Source organism: Anser cygnoides, chromosome 8, assembly GCF_040182565.1.
Source record: "Anser cygnoides isolate HZ-2024a breed goose chromosome 8, Taihu_goose_T2T_genome, whole genome shotgun sequence".
In the NCBI taxonomy this organism is placed as follows: domain Eukaryota; kingdom Metazoa; phylum Chordata; class Aves; order Anseriformes; family Anatidae; genus Anser; species Anser cygnoides.
Window position 1 is genome coordinate 11,269,115 of NC_089880.1, and position 22,725 is coordinate 11,291,839.

Sequence of the window (22,725 nt, forward strand, 5' to 3'; positions counted from 1 at the left end):
ACGTTAAGAAATATAAAGTGTTAGAATGTACCTATTAATGCTCACTATTCCAACCATTTTTTTTTAAAGTTTTACAAAATGAATTACTGTCACTTTTTAAACATTGTGTAATAAGAAATGAGTGTGCACAACTCTACACTTTTCTAGCATTCTTGAACTAATTCACAAATGCGAGAAAATTAAAAAAAAATGGGGAAAACAAACAAAAAAAAAGAAGATGAATGTAGGTAGTCTGATGTTATAAACTATACAGGAATGAAGCGCTTGTTGCCACAGAAAGAACAGGGATGGGACCTTCCCCCTGCTCAATTTTGCGTGCTAAGAGGGTCATTTTTTATTCTTTTATTATAAACACTATTAAATTCAGACTGCGTTTTTGGTTTTTTTTTTTTCCTTTATCTGAATATACAAGAACATTCATTATCAAATGTTCGTTATCATCAATACTACAAAGAACGAGACACAAATCGCAAGAAACAATGGAAAATGTTAATAAAGCTGAAAGAATCGTCGAGTTTTTTTTGTGTTTTTTTTTTCATTTTTATTTTTTTTGAGTTTCTGCAGTTTTTTTGTTTGTTTTTTGTTTTTTTGTTTCGTTTTGTGTTTTTTTTTTTTTTGGTATCGAAGTCAGGTTTTTCTGGGCAGAAAAAAAAATAAAATAAAAATGGGGAAGAAGAAAAAAAAAAAAAACCACAACACTTTGGGTTGGGGAAAGGGGACGGGCTGGGGGCTAAAACCGTTCAAATAAAAAATTTAAAAAAAATAACAAAAAGCAAAGCAAAAAGAAGGCATAGCGACCACCGGCCAGCTCCGACAACGCAACCCAGAGGGACGAAGCAGGGTGGGGATGGGTGAAGAAGTACCGTGGAGGAGCGAGGAGCGAGCATCGTGCCCGCGCAGGGCGGCGGGGGGCTGTTGGGCAGGGACAGGACAGGGACGGGGACACGGGGTCAGGGACAGGGACAGGGACGGGGTCAGGCAGCCCTGGCAGCGTGCACGGGGCTGGGGTTTGGTCTCGTCCCCGGCTGCTTTCCGGGAGGTACCGGAGCTGCTGGAGGTGGTGGTGGCCAGGGGAGGAGGAGAGCGGGGAGCTGGGCGCAGTGGGAAGGTGGGCAGCACCTGCCGGCTGGCATTTTGGGGGGAAATATAACCTTCTCCTTGCCCTCTGCAGATTCTCATCGTCCCCCAAAGCAGGTGCAGCACAGGCAGCCCTAAGCCCTGGATTTAGGACTGCAAACGCCGCCCGACACGGGGGAAGGAGGGAGCACGCTGTGCCCGCAGGATGCAGCAGCCTTCGTCCCAGCCAGCCTGCCCCTCTCCGACTGAGGATTCTCTTTTTTTGGGCTAAATCTCTCAAGACTTGGGGCATTTACTCCCATCAGTAAGAAGTGGGAGACAGAGGCTTGCCCTGCCCAAAGCAGCTGGGCTGCGGGGGGCTCGCTGTGGACTCGGGCTCCGAGGCGCTGTTGTAAGCATCTTCTTCCCAGAGCAGGAGCAGCAAGTACCTCGTCACCAGAGACACAAAAACCAAGCAAGCGGCAGATTTTGCAGCTTTCGGCCTGCCTTTCACATCTGCGCTAGTCCTGCTCCGATCCCCCCCAAGAGAACAATTCACCGACACAAGACTTCCCTGATTTGGGGGAAGGTCGCCTATTTTTGGAGCCCCACGGGGCTGCCCCCTGGGGAAAGGCAGGCTTCGACTCCACAGCACCCGAACCACAATGAGAAGCAGCCACGCTGCCTCCGTGGGACCAAATCCTGCCTCTGTTGCTTTTTTTTTTTTTTTTTTGATAGAAGGGTGAAAATTGTTCTGGCAGAGCTTGAATTTTAAAAGTTTCCTGCTTAACACTGCCCTGCGCCCCCAAATGCCTACCCGGCCACCTTGTGTCTGCTGTAAGCGCCCCCGTGGCCAGGAGCTCATGCATGGCATGGGACAACGGGTGCTCCGCACCCAGCTCTTCATCCAAAGCCCCTGCCTCCCTGCAGGAGCTGCCCCAAGGTGTATTTCAGCAGGACGAAGCCCTGTTTTCCACCCATCGCCAGCTGTCCAAAAAGCAGACCAGAAAAGCAGGGCAGAAAATCACACGAGTTCTCCCACGGCTTCGGCTGCCACTCCGCAGAGTGACTCCAAGCTGCAGGTGAAGGACAGCCCCAAAGGGACGCCCGCTTGGCCTTACAGGGCTTCACCCTCAAGCAAACCCATTGCATTAATCACTGCCAAAGGCACCCAGCACGTGGGGTCCGCTGCTCCGGCCACGCACTGACAAATGGCTTTGGGGACCCGGAGGGTGCGACCACCCTCTTGGGACCCTGCCTGTGCTGGGGAAACCCACGTCTTCCTTCGCACAGCGCGCTCCCAGCGCCTGCTCGGCTCTGCAGCTGGTGACAACACGAGCCACCACCACGCGATGCTCTTCTCCACGCCAAAACGTCCGCTGCTGGCCTCCCCAGGTGCTGCGGGAACACTGCTTGGGTCCCATCCATCGTTACCTAACGCTCGGTCACATAAACCACCGCGGATGCGCTCGGCGCTTTCGCGACGCGCGAGGGCGATTCCTCACCTGCCTCTGCCTCCTTGCCTTCCCTCCGCTCCTGCCCTTCCCCAGCAGCTCCGCAAGGCCGGCACCCGGCAGGGTTTCACCTCTCGGGGCACACGGAGAGCCGCCGCGTTTGGGGTCTGCGGCCGAGCAGGGCGGGGAGAAGGGCGAGCTGGTGGCGTCCGGGGGCTGGGAAGGGGCTGGTACCTTCAGAAAGCACCGGGCAGCACCACAGGGGGGGCATTCGGCTCCTTCTCCTACGTGCACCGGGGCCGCGTCCGCCCGCCCTGCACCCCTGGGGACTCGCCGCGGCACGGCGACGCGCTCGCTACGTCCAGGAGCGGCAGAGAGGAGGGGGCAGCGGGGCGGGGGGCTGCCGCGGCGTGTTCCTACTGAGAGGTAGCGTGAGAGGAGCGGGCCGAGCGGGGCTGCCTGCGAGCGAAGGGCTGAGACTCGACTGAGGTTCGTTGTTTGGCTCCTTGGGAAGACAGCCAGCACGAGGCCATGCACTGCTTTTGGTTTGTTTGGTGTGGCGGTGGTTGGTTTTTTGTGTTTGGTTTTGTTTTGTTTTTTTTGCTTTTCCTCCTGAAAATCCTTCTACCTGTCGAAATATCCTTCGGTGGGGAGGTGGGGGGGAGGGAGGTGTTGTGGCGGTGGCAAGGGGCGGGGGGAGAGCGGCTTCTACCCAGAAAAGAAAGGGAAGAGAGTATAAAGAAGTGTCCAGATTGGCTGAAAAAAGCATCCCGACGAAGAGAAGAGAAGAGAAGGAGTCTTCTTGTGTGTGCTGATTGGTTTCACCTCCAGTCTGACTGCTGCGGTGTTAGGAGAGGCCCCCTCCCCTCCCGCCCCCGCCGGGGCCGGCTCAGCCAGGGATGCAATTTGCTGGGAGATCAGTTGGAGGTATCAGAGTGAACGCTGCCAGGGCCTTCTGTGGGGGAGGTCACCGACGACGGGGTAGTAGCGTCTTGCCAACCTCCATTAGCCTGCGGGGAGGGAGACACAAAGCCGTCAGCACCAAGGGCACCCAACAGCACGCCTGGTACCCCCCCGAAACGTCCACCCGCCTCCCAGCGGTGTGATCGGGTGGCGTTAGGGATGGGTCCCCCCCGGGCTCCGTCACCCCCATCCCACCGTGGCCACGGCAGCTTGGGACGGTTTGGGTGGAAATGGGGGTTTTGGTGAATTGTAAGCGTTCACGGGAATTCTGTCCTTTTAAAAAAATAAAGGTATTTTGCAGAAACCCTGTACTCTCTTTTTTTTAACCCTCTTATAGAATCCTTCCCCATACGGAAGGAGGAAAATAGCAAACAACTTCCATCTTTGAACAGGAAACCCCATTCTGGTACTCTACGTGGACCCAGGCACTAGGAAAATGCAGGACAAGAGAAAAGCAGCAGCACCCATGGGACCTATGAGCCACAGTATGCCCCTGGCATCACCCCACGCCCCGCTGCCACCTTTCGGGGCACCCCTCCTCCTGCACTGCCCCTGCTGGGGAGGCTTCAGCCAGGGGAAGCTGTCAGCAAGGCACAGAGCTGCTGCCCCATGCATCCGCGGCTCTCCGGGGCTCAGCGGGTCGGACACCCATCCCCAAAGCTCCCCCCGCTGCCACGTGCACACATCCCAGGACTGCCCTGCACGACGTGGCGGGGATGTCCCACTACGTCCCCCAGTGGAGCAGCACACCCAGAGCTGCACCCCGAGCATCCTCCCCAGGGCCACGCTGGGCAGGCAGGGCTTTGGGACACCTCCCAGCACAAGAGGCTTCCCAGGAGCAGCACCAACAAGCCTCTGCCACCCGGGGCTGGTCCTCCACGCTCCCCGGTGCCCCTCTGTGAGGGACCCCAAGCTGCAACGCAGCGGAGATGCAACCACTGTACATCCAAGGGCTCACGTAGCAAAGGCAGGCACTGTTTTTCTCGTTTTTTCAACCAATTCAGGAGTCGGCAACGCATGCCCCAGTGCACAGCCCAAATCCTCCGGCCTCTGGAGGGCAGAGCTGGCCAGAGGGCCCCGGCTGCCGCACGCCAGAGCTCACAAAAGCCGCTCCTCCGTGGCTGCCGTCCCCTTCGGAGAGGAGCAGATGTCGCACCCCACCTCCTCTGCTCGCTCTGACATTGATTCAGTGCTCGGCTAATTAATCCTTCCCGACTCCTGCCTGCGCTGAGTCGGCAGCAGCCGCCGTCCCGCTTCAGACGTGCCCGGGCTGCTGCGCCCTCGCCGGCTGCCTGTCCTGGTGCCTGCTGCCGCAGGGCATCCATCACCGGGGCTGACAGCCCCACAGCCGGGACCCCGCGGCACGCAGAGCTGTGTGCATCGTGGCAGGGGGCCACAAGGACGTTCTGGGGACGTGCCCACCCCGAAGTGCCCAGGGGTATGGGTAGGAACCCACAGCTGCCCGGTGCATGGAGCAGGACCGCTGGCTGGCCCCTGCCCACCCTCGCCAAGGGCTATCGGGGCTGGGAGCAAAGAGCCACCAAAAGGCAAGTTTTGGGGTCTAAAACCAACCTGCGGCACGGCGTGCAAAAAGCAGAAAAGACAGGAGTCAAATATAACCGGCTTGCACACTCCCCATGGACACTTCCAAGTGTGCCAGCACACACCGTGCCTTGCAACGGCGTGCAGGCAACAGAAAGAAAGGTGGAAACCACAACCAGAAGTTGGTGGCGGGTTAGCAAACACCGCTCGCCCTCACCTTGGGTGCAAGCATGAAACCAGACCACGCACAGACACTTACGGCCTCGCTAAAAACCCTGCGGGTCCCTGCGGTGACACCTGGGCTTGCGGTGCCCCCGTGGCCGGCTCGCACCCACGCACGGGCCCCGGCATCTCGCACCCCGAGACGCGGCACCCACCCTTCCGCGTCTTGGACCACTGCAAGAGGCAGCAATTACTGTAGATTATCAGCCCGACAGTGACAGGCCGTGTAAAGAGAGACACAGAGCCAACTCCACCGCCCAGAGACTGGCATATTCAAGTACACTTAGGACATTAATAGCAATTTACGTGCCATCAGTGAGAGAGAACCACAATAGCTGCGCTGGCAGCCTCTTATTACGAAGCCTGTTATTTGTTGGAGTTACAAGCTATAATCACAACAGAAACTTTCAAAACCCTTATCTTCCGTGACGCACCAAATCTATTTCAGAGCCGTAATTGCTATGTCACCGGAGAGTTTGCTGCTTAATGCACTCAGATGCCATTTAGTGTTTGCAGGGTCATTACAGCGAGCAGAAGGGGGGAGAGGCGGCGGGGGCTGCTCAGAGCAGGGCTCGGTCCCTATTGTGCTGAACTATTTTTAGAGAGGCTTTTTCATGCCTGCCACGGCTGAGAGGAGCAAGGTTGAGGGGGGGGGGGGAGAAACGTCTTGAAGACAATGGCTGCGGTGCCTCGATGCTCAGCACCTCTCTCTTGTGCCCCCCCATACACAGGGAAGCCCCGCTGTGCTCGAGGTGGGAATCAGCCTTCACCTTTTGCAGGAAAGGAGGTTCTGTGCCCCTGATGAGCATTTCCCACAGTCCCATCCAGTGGGAAGACGAGAGGATGCTGGTGAGACGCTGACCCACGCTCCCATGGGTCTGGTCATAAAGGTGCTTCCCTCCGCTCACTCTCCTGCTCCCCCAGCCCCCAAGTTAGGGGCCAAAAGAGGCCCCAGGGTTGGCCACAACTTCAGCATCTCGATGCCATCCTTTGCTGCATGGCACGTACAAGCTCTCCACGACGAGGCTGGATCCTTCCCTCTTCTTTCACCCCACTGCTGCACTCACCAAGCTATGTGCAGGATGAACCCGATCCCACCCAGCTGGCCCGGCCCCTTTGCAAGGAGATCTCTTGGGATCGGACTAGTAAATCCCTTGGGATCTGCTGTGATGAACACCCCTCAAAGAGGGAGCCTGGGGAGGAGGCGGCAGCACCTGCTCACAGCCCCCGCACGCAGCTGTGACTTCCTTGGGAGGGACACAGCCAAAGGCACAGCAGGGCCTCCGGGACGTCTCTCCAAATGTCACCTTCTGGTGCCAGAGCACGGGCACAGCCTCGGTGGCTATCCAAGCGGTGGAGCCCCGGTGGTGGATTGCTGAAGCAACGTGTTTTGGGGCCGTTTCCTGCAGGTCTCCCAGCGTTTTTCCTCCAGCAAGTCTGGCTGGCTCTCCGCCTGGGCCTCCTACATGGGGCTGGTTTTCTGCCAGGTCTTTACGGAGCTTTCTGCTTGGCACGGAGGCTGTCGCCACGTCCCGCTCTGTGTGACCAAATCCTTGTCCCACCATCAGCGGGGCAGGAGGTCAGGTCAGCCTCCAAACACAGCAGACACCTGCAAGCCTGAGAGAAGGGGAGCAGCCTCCAAGAGGTCCCATACCTCTACGAGCCGATCGTGGTCTCCCTGCGACACGCTGAAGCTCTTATTACACAGACCTGGCAGCAGATGGGAAAACCCAAAGCCACTTTCCGAGGGTGACGGTGGCAGCCTCCAGGTCCTGCGAAGGCATCTCCCACGAGGCAGGGGGCTGATGCACGGATGGCGCCTGGGCGCCGACCACCTCTCAGAGCACCTTTCCTATCGCAGCTCATGAGCATCATCGCAGGTCGTGAAGGGCAGCTTGCCGGGGGGCGTAAATTCTTGGAGAAAGGGGTCTCACCTCCCACAGCTAGCATGGTGCTCCTCGCTTTCAGCTGGCAGCCGTGGATGTCAAACCCACTGGCACACAGTTACTGACCACTGCCCTCACGGTGGCTGTGTAAATAGGTAAAACGGCATTTTAAATAAATAAAAAAAATCCTGCACAGATGAACTTTAAAAATAGCCTCCTGTATTAAAAATGATTTATAAACTAGCCTGCTCAATTTTCTTTGCTGGAGGATTAGGGATGGAGGGGACATGGGGGAGAAGGAAAGAGGGAGCTGGGAGTCCAAAAAGAAATCTCTGAAAGGGTTTTTCTTTAAGATGATTATAAATCATTAATTAAGTAGCAGACTGAGTAGAGTATTTGCAGCAAGCCAGCCCGCATTAACAGCGTTTATGTGCAGATCCCCACACAGGAGCAATCGCACCGTGCAGAGGACGCAGGTGGGACATCCTCTTTCCAGGTGTCCCCACAGGGACTGGGGGATCTAATATAGTGCGGCCAAAAGCAGACCCGTTCCCTGCTGGGACGCGTGCTGCTCAGCACCACCTCCAGCCGGAGAGGCGAGGTGGGCTGTGTGCTCTGCCTCGGCCACGGAGAGCCAGCGGCTGGGACATGGCCGATCATCCTGGTAACGATGCAGAACCAGCGCCGGTGGAGCTGTCAGCGGCAAGACGCGCTTGCAGAAGAGCCGGGGAGGAAACGGGGCTCTGGGTGTATTTCTGTCCTCAGCTGTCACGACGTACACGCGTTTCAAAATTCAGCCTCCATCACGGAAGGCGAAACCCTGCGCGTTGTCTTCCCCTGCCAAGGTTTACAGCGGTGGAGCTGGGCAACCTGCTGCTGCGGACCTGACGGGCTCTGGGGATGACTTAACCTCAGCCCCGTGCGGAGATCTTTGTGACAGGGCTCTTGACTCGGTTTCGGCTCATCTCCTTCCAGCAGCTCACAGGGATGCTCGGGTTAGGCAGGGATCGCAGCTTTCTGTGTTGCTGGCAGCTTTCCTCTGCGTCCTGCTTCCCTTCCTCAGCATTAAAGGGGTTGAGAAGAGGCAGGGAAAACCTGCCTGCTGCTCCAGCTACGGGCAGCCCCTGCCTGCACGGAGTTGCCCAGCACCTAACCCAGGACCAGCACTTCCCAGAGGGCAGCCAGGCTTCAGGGGTGGGCAGACCACACGGCTGGGGGCCATCGAGTGCTTTGGGATCTGGCTGGATGGGAAGACATGAAGTGGCAAGCAAAAGATCTTGAGAGACAACCTAGAAGATGCTTCCTAAACTTTCTGCTCCGCTGTAGACTCCTTGTCTGCCTCCAGATACCTATTATGAAAACCACACTAGCTGGATATACAGCGTGTCCCCCACAATGGGTGGGCTATGTGCCCACTTCCTTGTCTCCGAACATCATCCTTCCCATGCCTGGTCCCTTTGGGCCAATTTTTGCTCCTGCCCACCTACAAAGCCAGCCTGAGCAGCCATCGCCTGCCACCCATCCCGGGTCCCCGTTTGGGAAGCGCAGAGCACAGCGCCGAGCCGCTGCCAGCTCGCCAATTCCCAGTGCTGCTCCCGTTACCACCACAGCTGGCAGCCAGAAATACCAGCCCAGCTGCTGACGTTGTGTTTGGCTTTCAAGTTCCCACTACTTCTTTCTTCTCCCCTCTCCCATCACCCCCCTCCCTGCCTCGTAATCCCCAGCAGCAACCCTTCCCCCCCAAATTTTGGCTCAGCCCAGCCCACTGTTATTTTCCAAGCCAACTGCAACCGTAATCAGCTCAGCCTCTTTCCTTGGGGGTATTTTAATTTATACAAAAGTATCATCTCTTATCATGATCAGCCTCTGATTCATTTACTCTTCAAGTATTAAAAAGCCAGAAAGGGAATAAATTCAGCGCACAGAGAAATTAATGCGGAACGATAGGCTCTTTCATGTGGCATTTTCAAGCACCGTTTTTGCAACGGGCTTATGTAATGAGACATAATTATCTGCACATGTTCAATTACATTACTTCACAAATCCTCCCTGGCTCTGCCTCGTGACGTCAAGCTGCCCGCTAAGCCCCGGCACCCGACGGAGCGGGGAGCGCAGCCCCCATCCCGCGGCCCCTTCTCCTGCCCGTCCTCCACCCTGGGGTCTCCCCGCGCCGGTGGTGGCCTCTCGAATGCCAAGGGCCCCAAGATGGCCAGATGCAAGGTGACAAATGGCAAGACCCAGGTGGCTTCCTTGGAGGGACTCGAAGGGAGACACGGCAGGGCAAGGCGCCCCGTGGTTGGCGGCTGAGGCCATGTTCTCCCATCCCTGAACGAAAGGCTGGAGGCTGCGAGGAAGCTCTTTTAATGCCTCCTCGTGTATCACGTCTCCTTCTCAGCGCCTTTGTTTCAAACTGACAAGAAGCCACAGATGCCGGCTGGCAGAGCCGGGAGCTCTGCGGGCTTCCCTCGGCCGCCTTGCCGCGGGCGGGCACTTTGCTGGGGCAGCTCACGGTGCTGCGGGGGCGAGCCGAAAGCCAGGACAGGGACCTGACCCCTTTTCCCCACAGATACACCTCTCACATGCTCCGCGGTGCTGCCGGGGCGAGCTGAAAGCCAACGCAGGAACCTGACCCCTTCTCTGATACACCTCTCCCAACCTTCCCATCGGCTACATCCTCACCAAAACACAACGCGGCGCCTGCCACCTTCCTGCCCAGCCCAAGACCACCCCACCTTGACCTTCATCCTCCTCGCTGCTCAACGGGGCCGCGGCAGAAAGCCACGGCCATGGCCAGCCGCCCCCTCCTCCCCTTGCCACCCCGGCCGCCGCCACCACCAGCCACTCCGCAAGCACGGCCTCCTTTTCCAGGCTGCCCTCTTCTCCCAGCTTGCTGTCACCGCCGCTGAGATGGCGGACGATTGATCTGAGAAATGAAGTTGGATTGCTGTCCCGAATCTACACTCGGTTCTCCTTGTGTGTGTCTGATCGATTTCACCCTGTACGACACAGCTTGTCGCTACGAATTTTCATGCTAGTCAGAACCCGCCAGCGCACCCACGAACAAGGAGAAGATGCTTCGAAGCCCTCCCTCCCCCTCGCAGCCTCCCCCGGCCCAGTTGGGCGAGGTTTTCTTGGGTTGCGCTTGTTTTTTTTCCCCTTCTCCTTCTATTTATGATCATTATTGCCGTCAACCCCATTGTCACCGCGCTTACAGCCCCCACCCGCTCGCCCGGCCCAGCTTTGGATGCCGGCCAGGAAGGGGCTATTTTTGGGTGGCCGCTCCAGGATGGTGCCATCGGCCTCCTCGGTGCGGAGCAATCACTGGGCCGGGGTGCTCGTGGTGACATTCCCCACCGCGGTTACGCGAGGTGTCACCTGTTTAGCAGTTCCTCTCAGCCGAACGCATGTGGCCGCAGGTGCCGCGCCAACGCTGATCGGCTGTGACAGTCCTAGACGCCAGCTGCCTGCACAGAGCCTGCCCGGTCGCCACTTTTTTCGTGGGCAGAGCTCTGCCGTTGGCGTGACCGATACAGAAGCAATAAACTAGGTGACCGTAAAAGCAAAGACAAGTCCTACTAAGTGGCATTCTGAGCCCTATGGCTTTGAAATAATTGGTAGTGAGAGAACAAAAATGAAAAAAAATAAAAACAAGAACCCAAGCCTATTTTTTTTTTCTTACACTGATGCCCTGCGGACTATACATCTGACTTGCTGCGAGTCCGTCACTGTATCCTCCTGTCTGGCTGATAACATGGCGAAGGGTATCCACCTAAACAGACCAACGACAACAAAGACACAAATTAGAAGGAAGGAAAGGTTAGTGGGCAAAGCCGCTTCGGTTCATCTTTGGCATGGCAAAAACAAATCAACAGTAACAACAGTCATAAAGGTGCGTGTTTAAAGAGGGAAGGGGGGAGAACCGTGGCTGGTCTCAGGGTGAGAGCCAAGCTGAGGAGCGCTCCTGCCTCCCTCGCCTCCCCCAGCCTGCCCCGGCAGCCTCATCACGCTCTCGTTGGTCCCAAGTCTTGTGATATGAAGAGCAGGGAGGGAGAACAGCATGGCAGGCGTGTGGTCGATGTCCTGGAGCACGTCGCTGTGGCAGCTCCACCACCACGCTCCAGGAGCCACGTTCCTACCCCTACACCCTTCCACCCTTTGGCCCCAAGCGGCGAGAAGCTGACATCAGTGAAAGGAGATCTTCGGGGCTGGGCGAGCGCAGCTCCTCCTTTCATTTTGGAGGGCCCCGAGAGGGATATACCTACCATGGCAAGGGCACCGTCAGCTCTCCTCCGTGTGCCCCATTCCTCTCCCTCCACTACCCCAGCCCAGCCCCGGCAGCGGTACGTGCGGTGAGCATCTCGTTGCCCACGGATGCGCCCAGCACTGTGAGGGGAGCAACCTTGGCTTTAGAAAGCTCCCTTGCCCGATGTAGAGGTGGCAGAGTGGCTGTCGTCTCTCAACACACTACAGAGTTTAAACGCCAGAGAGTAGACTCATGGCATATCTGGACATCGGATGGGAAGTGGGAGATCTGGGTGAGCTACCAGCTACTCTAAAGTCTTTCTTTTTGCCCAAAAGCATGGGTTCACATTTCAGTCACACTGCTCAAAGCTCCCTTGCACTGCCTTGTTGGTGTGTACATGGGTGGTGTGAGTGCCTGTGCTCTGGGAAGGTGGGGAGTTGATGAGGGGTGGCTTTTAATTTAGAAAAAAAAAATCTAGCTGTGTATTTGTATATTTCTTGCCTTTGCAGCAGACACCTGGTTCGGTATCAAAGGAGTACGTGGAAGCCTTGTAAAACGAGACACCAGTCCAAACCTCTGGCCCCTTCCCTTGGAAGAATAAAGCAAGCAGAACCTAAACCTCGTCTGCTTTTGTTTGAGTACATGCCTGTTCTCCTAAACCTCCTCTCCTCCTAGTACGACTATCAAGCCAGAGCCAAATGCATTCACAAAGTGTGGGCAAGTCTCCTCAAGACCATGGTTGTTGGTTTGGTTGGGTGTTTGGTTTTGGTTTCTTTTTGATTGATTTTTTTGGTGGTTGTCGCTGTTGCTTTTTTTGGTTGGTTGGTTGGTTTTTTGGTTTGCTTTGCTTTTTTAAGTGTTGGTTGGTTCTTTTGTGCTGGTTGAGATTTGCTCTTTTCGGACGGGAAGGAGAAGTGCCAATACAATCAAAGGCTCCTCCAACACTAATGCATTCACTGGCAGTACATCGGATGGGTCCCTACCTGTGACTGCACGTTGGCTCCAACCTGGGCCCCTTGGTAAGAATCCCCATTGAGAGACTGCACGCTCATGAACAAATCTCCAGAGTTTGACATGTTAAAAGAACTGGAAGAACCTGGAAAGGAAAGAGTGAGGCACCTGAATCACAGAAAGGAAAAAGATCCACCCCATGACTCTCAGCCAAGAGGAAGGAACAACATGCAAAGCAACCACAAAAACAAAACACACAGTCAGGTTAGTAGTATGAAGAACAGAGCAAGCAAAAAAAAATAAAAAAATAGGGATGCACTCTTGAGGTTATTCAAAGCCACATGTTGTTACAGCTCAATGCCAAGAACATTCTTCAACAGCTCCTCAGCTGGAGGAAGGATTCTTCATGCTCTGGACCGAGATAAACAAAACCCAGCCTGGAGGACTCAGACAGCCCTTTCCCTTCATTTCAGGGCATCAAAATCCTTCAGGCAGGTTTGCAAATCTCGATTTTTTTGGAGGTGTCCACCCGGCAGACTGCACTGGAGAATGGAATTACCCAAACAAGCCCCGCTATCTAAAGCAGAAGCCTTTTCAGCGAGGCTAACCAGGCCCGTGCAGCTGTTGTTTGTGAGGAGCTCAGCTCAGTGTGGGTAAATCCTCACCGTGCTGCCTTCTGCAGGGTGGACACAACCGGACACCATCCAGTTCCATGTCCAGAGCTCCCGCTGAGCCAACGGGAGCAAAGGGACACAAAAAATGTAAAGGCACCTGGGCCAGACTCCCATTACTGATCTCTTTGGCAGCTCTTTCCTCGTGTTGGGCTCCGAGAGAAGGCGGGGGTGTCACAGCCCCGTTGGGCCAGCTGCCCCAGAATGAGCTCCATAAGCAAATTCCCCACCGCATGCGCCAGTCGCCAGCATTACACCAAAAAACGGTAACGGTGAAGACAACTGGGTGGGATCAGGAAAAAAATAAGAAAATAAAAGGTCCCGCTTCCAGATTTGAGATAACGGAGCACCTCCTCGACTGCTGAACAGAGAAAACAAACCTATCATGTAACTGGAAGGCAGGGGAGGAGGGAAGGGGTTAAAAAATAAATAAATAAAAAAGGTTTTATGGGATTATTTCAGAACTCATCGTGCAGATCAGCGCGTTAAGTGTGAGACAGCTCAACGTGCAAGGTTTGGTTATATACATGACGTTAGCCTTGGAAAGGAGAGACTTCAGGGGCCCAGGTCAGCTACGCTTTCGGCTCCAACCCAGAATACGCTCTCATCATCTCCACCGCCACTTCCAACTCGGAAGAACGGCAACCACAGTCCTGGTGGAATTGCCCAACTATGGCTCATGCGTACGCTCTGAGAAAGGTCAGACAATCCCCGTCTCCTCGCTGGAGAGGGAAGACACACTCTGGACAGAGCCCAGGAAGGCTCCCCTGATGGAAGCCACTTCCAAGACCAGGGAGCAGGTAGGAGGTCTACGCCGGAGAGTGCGCGTTCACTAAACTCTCTGCCACTCTCTTAGCAAATGGCTCTTTTATCGAGTGCTGGCATTTCTCGGAATTGAAGGGAAACAGAAATATCACAGCTAGGTACAACACCCGGGATAGGCAAGAGAAAGATTCATCCTGAGCACACCGAGCCTTGGATCAGGACCCTCCTACCGGTGCCTGAAAGGAGCAGAGCCAGGAATAGCTCCATTGTCTGTGCTCACTGTCAGCCCTGCCCGGCACATTTCAGAGAACGACCCAACAGTGCTACATAAAATAACCGGGACTAGGCAGAAGGCAGCTGTAACCATCGCCTCCTCTGCTCAGTTGGCAAAGGGTCCCTGTCACTTCCCAGCCTCTCAGGTTACTCGCTGTTTTAAAGGCAAAAAATCTATAGGAATCAGCTGGCAGGCCAAGGATATCCCACGCTGACACCTGAAAGCATCAGGACGGACACTTTTCACACACACAAGGATGCTTCCTACCGGGTTCTCTGAATGATCATTTTGACTACCAGCATAAAAGCCCAGAGCTGCGTGATGGCTTTGTGCTCCCACAGCGGCTGAGAACCAAAGGGTTTTGCAGTTAATCCTCACAAGAAGCAGAGAATATTCTCCTGCTCTTTAAAGGTGAGTAAAAACCTTTGAGATCACACAGACGATCAGCATCAGAGCTGGAAAGAGGACCTGGGAATCCCTGAGCACCTGACAGGACGCCACCATCACTCTGCCCCTGACAGAGCAGTATTTCATCCCACCTTCCCTTACCAAAATAAAATAATAATAACAAATAAAAATGCCATAAACGTAACCGACACTTTACAGAAACTTAACAAACCTGCCTGGAAAATTGAGACTGGGAGGGAGGAAATAAAATAAACAAACAGCCACAAACTCTGGTTCTGAAGAGCGCCGGTGTCTTGGAAATCATGAGGAGCGCTGGAGATGTCACTTACAAGATATACACTGCTATTGGCACGGGGTGTTTTTACAATATATGTGCATATCTAAACGGCAAATGTGCCTTGCCGCTGATGCGGATGCAAAGATAAATATGCGCATAGCAATGGCCCGCATGTATGGATGCGTTTGTATCAGAGCCATAATTGCAGAGAGCCCTGTGCGCTGCTGCGCTGCTGTTTCAGCATTCTGCTGCCTGTGTACTAGCCATGTATGAAAATTACGACGGCCCAAAGTGTCAGAGACTCGGCTATGAGGGACTGATGCACTGGGGCAGAAGAGGGGGCAGGAATGTGAAGAGCTCTCAGAATGAAGGCACTGGTATCCTCCGTGGAAACGAGATGAGGGAACAAAAGTCACATCCTTCCGCTGGAGAAGGCTCCATCATCAATCTACTCCATCTCTCTGCTCCACTGTAAACACACCAAAGCTTTTCAGTGGTCACAGTTTGATCTCCTTGAGAACTGAGATGTCATGACCACCTTTGAGCTTGTGAACGCAGGCTCTGACCTTGGCAACAAGTCCCTTGATGCTTCCATATGTAGACAAAAAATGCCAGAATAAACAACGCTTAGCATGACTCGTAGCAGTGTGAAACAGTGGTTCATTTTCAGCATCCTCACATCTTATCAACCTCAAGACCTATCACCATCATTCCCTAGTGCTGAGTTCCCATCAGGACAACACCAGCTTCAGAGAAAGAGGCAGAAATGTTTAAAAAGAAACAAGCTACGGCACTTGCCATTGGGTGAGAGCCTACATCAAAACAATGCCAGCGAAGAGATCTCTTCCACTCCCATCATTTGTGATGAGCACAACCCACGTCAAGTTTGCTTTCAATTCAAAAAATCTCACAAGCTTGATTGCTGGTATTTCTTGCACCACTTCTCCAGCTCTCCAGAGTGCTTCTTCTCTAGCTTCTCTATGCCTTTTCTCATGTTTTTAACAGTCTCCGTTTCCACCTTAAATCTTCCAGGACCTCTCACAAGTCCTTTTTCTCTGAAGTGTCTGATGATTGAAAAGGCATCAAGAATAAACCGTAATAGTGTTCATCGGAGCTGAAATCAAGCCACCTTCATCTGCTGCTTCATTCCACCTACCACCAATGAGACAGAGATCCAGCACACAGAGTCACTGAAGTCAACTTTGGTCACGTGTACTGAGTCTGATAGCAGGTCTGAAAGCAAATGTAAGCCTGGGCTGGCTCCGCAGGACATTTGCTGTTCTTGCTGACCAATGCTCAAGACAGTAAGGCCACAACCAGAACAGTCTCTTTGCCAAAGCTGGGTCCCCTCCAATGCTGCACTCTGGCATTACCCAAAAAACGACTGCCACAAGCAAATGGAGGAAGGCAGAGAAGATGCAGCAATCAAGCTGGTGCCTGATGAAGTACATTTCCAGAGAACACGATCCCCTTCATCAGCAGCTTTGCACGAAGATTTTTACAAAACAAAAAGGTGAGCAGGAAAAAAAAAGTTCAGGACGATTTTGGCTCCTCTGCACGAAGATTTCACTGGATGTCATCACCTGCGTGTGGTCCTCCAGGACTCTGGTTGGCAAAAGGGTCAGCCCACAAGAAATAGCTTTCATTTGCCATGTGGTTCTTGTGCTGAGAGTGTCCAGACAATCAAAGTGAGGATGGGGAGTTGTTAGCCCAAATGAGCCAGACATCTCAGCTTATTTGAACATCTGGCTGATCAAGCCCAACTGTGCATATTCAGGATGAAAAGGTGTTTGACATTCAGGCCTGGGTGACTGAGGGTGGGGGACCCTGCTTCGAACGTGCCAGATGGCCAGACAGATGCAGTCCTTGCCCTTGTCAATGTGTGGCCAATCTCTTTGACTGACTGTAGCCATTCGCCGATCTCTGGTATCATGGTCATCAATGCAGAGAACAGATGGGCCTGCCCAGCCATGGCAGAAATGAATTTAGCTCCTGTCTCAGGTCCCATCACATCCAGTTCCACCTCCTCTTCCAACATCACGGCCCTCCAGGGACTACATTGCTGGTTGCCTCTTTCTCATGACCTGTCCTCTGCCTACTCACTTTCTTCCCATGTGCCCTGCCACGTATTTAAACCTAAAAATTCCCAGCACATCCAGTCTTTGTTCAGGCTCCTTCTCACCAAAGTCTCAGCCAAGGATCTGAAAACAGAAAAAAATCCATGGTATAAAAGGAGAGGTATCATCCACCTTAGTCCTTCACCTCTTCGTCCACTTCCACATGCCTCCCAGTGCAATTTAGCACACCTGGGTGGCTCACGGCCCTCCATAGCATCCTCTAAATCTTTAACTGATGGGTATTTCAGTCCTAGTGTGTACAGGTGTGCTTCTTGCTGTTGGCACCTACAGGCCAACCTGAAGAAGGGACGGTCACAGGACTCCAGGTGTCATCAGGACATGCCTGTGACCCGCAATGCGACGTAGTGCAGGGATGCTTGACTGAGCTGTCACATCCACACGGCTCAGCTGGGGAGATCTCAACCTGGGGTGCTGCTGTTGGGAGACAAAATCCTGAGGCCCTTCCAGCTGTCTTCTCAGGAGAAGGCTTCGAGGACATCCAGTCCCACCACCTCTGCAAGCTGACCCAGAGGCTGTTGCGGTACTGGCAGCAGGGCCACTGCTGCAGCATACAGGGAGAGTGGTGGCACGTGGCCAGCTTGGAGACCCTTTGCTTCTACCAGCAACCTCCATGGACTGACGTGCTGCTTTAGCACTGCCGAGGCCCCTGAAAAGAGGGCGATGTTTCTGGAGAGCAGACAAGTGAGCCAGAAAGAGGACCCAGGAGCTCAAGTCGTACGTGTTAATAACAAGGCTGTTTGTCCTTCCTTGGAAGCGCGGTGTTATCCAGGGATTATCTGAGCCATTTACTGCGGGGTACCAGCCAATTTATCTTTCAAACGGCCGTGTTACTGCCTGTGGGGAAGTCGGAGAAACAGACTCGCACAGGAGCACTATTTAACCGGGGAAATGCCTATTGCACTACCCATGGGCCAGATCCAAACCCATTTAACTCATCTGAAGCCTCTCCCTTGTTATTCCAGACCACTGGGTCTGACTCGTTTTGAAGGAAGAAAAGGAGGAAAGCTGTGTCTCTTTGCTCCAAACTGATGTGGACTGCAGGGCAGCATCACGTGCAGTCGGTATCTCCCTCAACACACAATTCTGCTGTCCTCCCAGCTTTTCTACACTGGGGGGTTAGCCATTTCATCAGGTGTTTTGACTGAGCTATTTGGAAAGGATGACATTTTTAAAACTGCTTCTAAATCTTCAGCACTTACAGCAATGGAAGGAAAAAAAAAAAAAGAAAAGAATGAAAGAAAACTCCTGAAAACCATCTGTCCCTGCGAAACTCTGCATCACCCACCCGAGCCCTCTGAGCGCCTCAGCCGAGGCAGAGCAGGCAGCGCAGCCTGCTCACAGGGGGCTGGAGGTGGGCAGGATGCCTCCCTGCAGCATCTCTGACCCCAAGCTGCCACATCTCGCTTCTTTCCTCTTAGCAGCCTACCTGCTAACAGCACGTGTCACCCCCTGGCCAAAGGGCATCATGAGCAGACACTGAGCTCAAAGGCACAAGAGTGACCCATTCCCACTCTCCCTCCCACCCCTAAAAAGAAAAGAGGCACACAGATATTTGTACAGATAATCAAGTGCATGGCACCCGTGAAGTTCCCCCTTTTTTTTTTTTTCTTTTAATCAGGTCCCAGTTGTCCATCGCTCCTGGGAGCTGGGCACAAGCAGCACAGAGCATGCCGACCGCAGCCCGGGATCGTTTTGGGGTCGGCTGTCCTCGTGGCATGCACCACAGACGAACTGAGCATCGTTCTCTAGCGGAGGAGTTGAAATCTGGGCAAAGTGCTTTGTGCCTTTGACCCTCAAAACAAACAAATGGAAACCACAGCAAACGGGCAGGAAAGGGGGAAAGGGGAGGGAACAAAGCGAGCCATGGATTTCCCTGGGTCGTACTGACACAAAGGGAAAATAAAATTCACACAGAGCACACTCTTGCAGGTGATCCAGACATTGTCATGTAAGCAATCAAAGGTAACCACAACAGAAAGAAAACCAAAGGATAAAAGTTTACCCAAACAACCCCCAAAATGGCATGAGTGACGACATCCCAGAAATATTGGGCTTTCTTAAATAGGGCCACTCATGCTTTCAGCCCCTACTGAAATAGAACAATTACACAAGGACTTTTTCTTTTTTTTTTCTCCCCCCAAAGAGCAAACAATCCCATGTTTTTTCTTTTCAGATCATTTTTCTGCTTTTGTGTTTACCGTCCATGCATATAACACCCAAGACATCACCGTCACTCACACGGTCTGATCACATTGCTTTTTGAACAAAAACCAGAACAGAGAAGGGGAACCAAGAAAAAAAACAATGTAATGAAAATAAAGTGCCCCCCACAAAACAAACCCCAAAACCAAACCCATCTCTCTTTTTTTTTTTTTAAGACCACAAAAATGAACCAACCAAAACCAGAAAACAAAAACTGAAATAACCCAAAGGAGAAAATGAGAGTGATTAGAGGGAGGGGGGAGAAACAAACAAAAAAAACGAACACTAACAACCCAAAATAACAAAACAAAAACTAACCAGCTGAATTGGGAGTTGAGGGTGAGTTAGCCTGGCTTCCATGGGCTGACACATTGGTAGCCGTGACAGCCGTTTTGGCAGCATAAATATTGGCTTCCTCTTGAAATTTACCTATGTTCTTCTTGTACCGGATTCTCTTATTTCCAAACCAGTTTGATACCTAAAGCGAGTTTAAGAAAAGACAAAGACGTTAACATTTCTGCTCTGGAAACCGTGGCTGGGTGAGGAATGAGGATTAGTTCAGGTTAAGCAGCGTATCACGTTCTTTTTTTCCCAGTTTGATTAGCCATTGGGGAGCACCTTCTACCTGTGCGTGCCATCCCAACCCCTGGAAAGACAGTGGGACCCTCCTGGGATCACCAGGTTTGTGCGGATACATCTGGTTCCTCTGCAGATCGGACTGTCATCGAGGGAACCCTCTGCAGGAACTGCTAGACCCACCCCACAAAAATATCAGATGGGTTTAAAAAAAACGAGGAAGTCAAATGACCCTGAAATTGCAGGATTTGAAAATGAGCACATTTCTTTTCGGTACTTTGTATTTGCCTTCTCCACAGCATCCCTTCGACAAGGACAGCAGTGCAATGCGCTTCCTCCCTCTCTTCCCAGATGCACTTTCTCCTCCTTTTAGAGAAGCCTGTGTGGCTCCCAGGAAAAACACTCAGTGAATTTACTCAGACCTGGCAGATGCACAAAATTGCCTTGATATTATCTACACTCTGCTTTTTGATCCATCGAAGTTAAATCAGCACAAAATGCTGGAAGTGAATGCTTTTCATCCAGCTGAGCTCTGCTCTCTGTGATTCAGCGTAAGCTGAGAGCTAGCCTGGGAGCACAGAGCGCCTTCAGGGTGGGGCTGGATGGGGAGCATGGGGCTCATCCCAAGACCTAACTTTGGTCCCAAGGAAGAAGTGTGTCCCTGCTGGGTGTCTGGATAAATATCCCAAAGTTTGCATGTCAGCAGTGCAGCACAGCAACAGCAAATTTTGAGGCTGTGCAACCAGGTGGGAGTAACCAGCCAGAGCTGCTTCAGCAGGGAGAACATCAGGTTACTTCCTGAACCACCATGAGCTCTGCGTTCCCCAAATCAGCCCTGCTGCTGCTGAACTTGTTCATTTGTGGCCACTATGTCGCAGTCAACAATTCCAGAGAGGCGGGGAAGATTCAGCCTCGAGTTTGGGATGCAGCTCTCAGTTCCTCTGATGACACTGGACATAGAGAAGCAGGGGAATGTCTTCCTGGGTACAGGTCTCGAAGCAGAAAACAACTCGCAGCCACCACTGACCTTGTTTTAGAAAGCTTAACAGGATGAAGAAGACAGGCAAATGCCAGAGGATGCCACAGGACCTTCACGCCACCTGGGATTGTTTGGAGCTGGGACTCCGAACTGATCAACCCCATTAGTGGGACTCAGACGACTTTCTTGTTTGCTTGCTGGTGAGCAGTGTCGATAACTGAAACCTGTAAGATTTATTCCTATGATGTTTTCTGTCTGCAGTGCCAGGTTAATGGTTGGACTTGATGATCTCAGAGATCTTTCCCAACCTAAATGATCCTATGATCCTATAGAGTGCTCAGTGACTTCTACAGAGAGGTGGCTTCATCTGCCAATTTACCTGTTACTGAATTGCACGTACCCAATCCTGTGCTGTTGCAGTGCAGTAAAAAGAAATATAACATGCAGAGACTCCAGGGTGGCAAGAAGTTATAAATCAGCACCCCACCCGGATCTGAGAGTGAATATTCAATGGCACCAGGAGCAGGCATTGCTTGTCAGGAGCCCCGTTCCCCTTCTCGGTCCAGCTTTCTCATTAACGACCACGTCCTCCTTCGCAGCCTCCCCACTCGGCTGATAAGCACAGCATTTCTCCTGGGCATTTTCTCTTCGCGAGGGAGAAGTTGTAAGTGCGAACAGATGAATTAAAAGTGAGAGGGGAAGCATCAGGACAGCTGTAGTTTTCCTGGAGCCAATACGTGCGGTCTCTCGCAGGTAACTCTGAAGAGAATCAACGTTTGGGTCTTCTGGCACAGGGGATGCAGTCGGAGTCACTCGGCAGGCATTCAACACAGTGACGACACCTACCCTTGGATGCTGCTGCTCCTGCTGAAGGCAGACATGCTCTCACAAGGACACCAGATGCTACTGCTGTCTTCAGTTTACTCAAGTGATGAACAGGCATGTGCCTTGGGGCTGGAAAGAGGCCCAAGACGAGGAATGCAACAGGAGCCTAGAGGGAGTGCTAAGCTCACATGAGGACAAGACTACCAGAGGCAATTTACTAGCTTTCAGTCGTTCAGCTTGCTCCAAAAAGTGAAGAAATAAAGAAGGGCAGGCCTGAGTAATGCACAGTTGAACACTTCAAGTACTGACTGTTCTCCTCACAAATCCCAGCAGCTCCCAGGTCAAAACTACAGACTGCGGGAACTATATGGCTGCCTCAAGTATATGGGAATAATTCAATTGGTCTTTATCAACAGCCTTTCTTTGAAGGATAAGCAAGTCGGGGAGATGTCATGTTCAGCAGCACAAGGGTAACAACAGAGAGAAATGACCTGGGGAAGCCCACCCTCCTTGGGCACAAACTACAACCACTAGCCTGTTTGACCCAAACCCTTCCCACCAGGACCTTGCTCCTTCAACCTCATCAGGCAAACTCTGCTCAACTCTTCCTACCGCCTCCAGAGAAGGGACTTTCAGCTCAAACAAGCTCTTCTTGCAAACCATCACCGATTCCCCGAGCAGAAGACTGCTTCTTGCTGGATCATTCCTGTGCTGTTAACCCCTCGGCTGCACACAGCCATTGCTGTGTTAAGTCTGCATCCCTCCCAAGTCCTCTTCGACACTCTTCTTCTCCATCCCCAGCTTCATCCTGCAAGACTGCTGTCTACTCTCCTATCCACTGCACTAGCCTGCTCTAAACTCATTTAGTAATTCAATATTTCACACTGGGGAGGTCTGGAGTGCCCTTCGACATGTTACAGTTTCCTTTAGCAGCCTTTGCTGTATTTCTGGGATCTCTCACCTGTGAGACTGTGATGCCGCATTTCTTGGCTAGCTCTTCTTTGGCTTCCTCACTGGGGTAAGGGTTGCTGAGATGGGAATAGAAATACTCATTCAGGATTTCCGTAGCCTGCTTGTTGAAGTTTCGTCTCTTCCGCCTTAGTATGAAGAAAGAAGGAGAAACAGAAGGAAAAGGAAAGGAAATCAGTGCCAGGGATCCAGAAACAGGAATGCAATTTTAGATACTCTGACTTTCTCCATTTCCCTCCCTCCTTCCCTTTCTTCTGGGTGCAATGGACTCATGGCCATGAATCTTCTCATCTGCACCTTTCAGGTGACTCCTCTCTCAGCACC

The 22,725-nt window shown here is 52.8% G+C and overlaps 1 protein-coding gene across 5 annotated transcripts in view; it reads right to left on the reverse strand.

The window, feature by feature from the left end:
* Window positions 1–373: 373 nt before the first annotated feature.
* The window catches only part of PBX1 (PBX homeobox 1), a 126,862-nt gene continuing 104,510 nt past the window's right edge, over window positions 374–22,725 (reverse strand). For 3 of the 5 annotated variants that reach the window (XM_048080205.2, XM_048080204.2, XM_048080209.2), the window contains 5 exons: window positions 22,394–22,529; window positions 19,371–19,530; window positions 12,350–12,462; window positions 10,803–10,892; window positions 374–3,520 (listed from right to left, as the gene is read on the reverse strand). In XM_048080205.2, coding sequence (XP_047936162.1) covers window positions 3,428–3,520; window positions 10,803–10,892; window positions 12,350–12,462; window positions 19,371–19,530; window positions 22,394–22,529 — 592 coding nt within the window. In that variant the 3' untranslated portion in view covers window positions 374–3,427. The remainder of the gene's footprint in view (window positions 3,521–10,802; window positions 10,893–12,349; window positions 12,463–19,370; window positions 19,531–22,393; window positions 22,530–22,725) is intronic. The other 2 variants (XM_048080211.2, XM_048080210.2) reach the window with 1 other exon arrangement.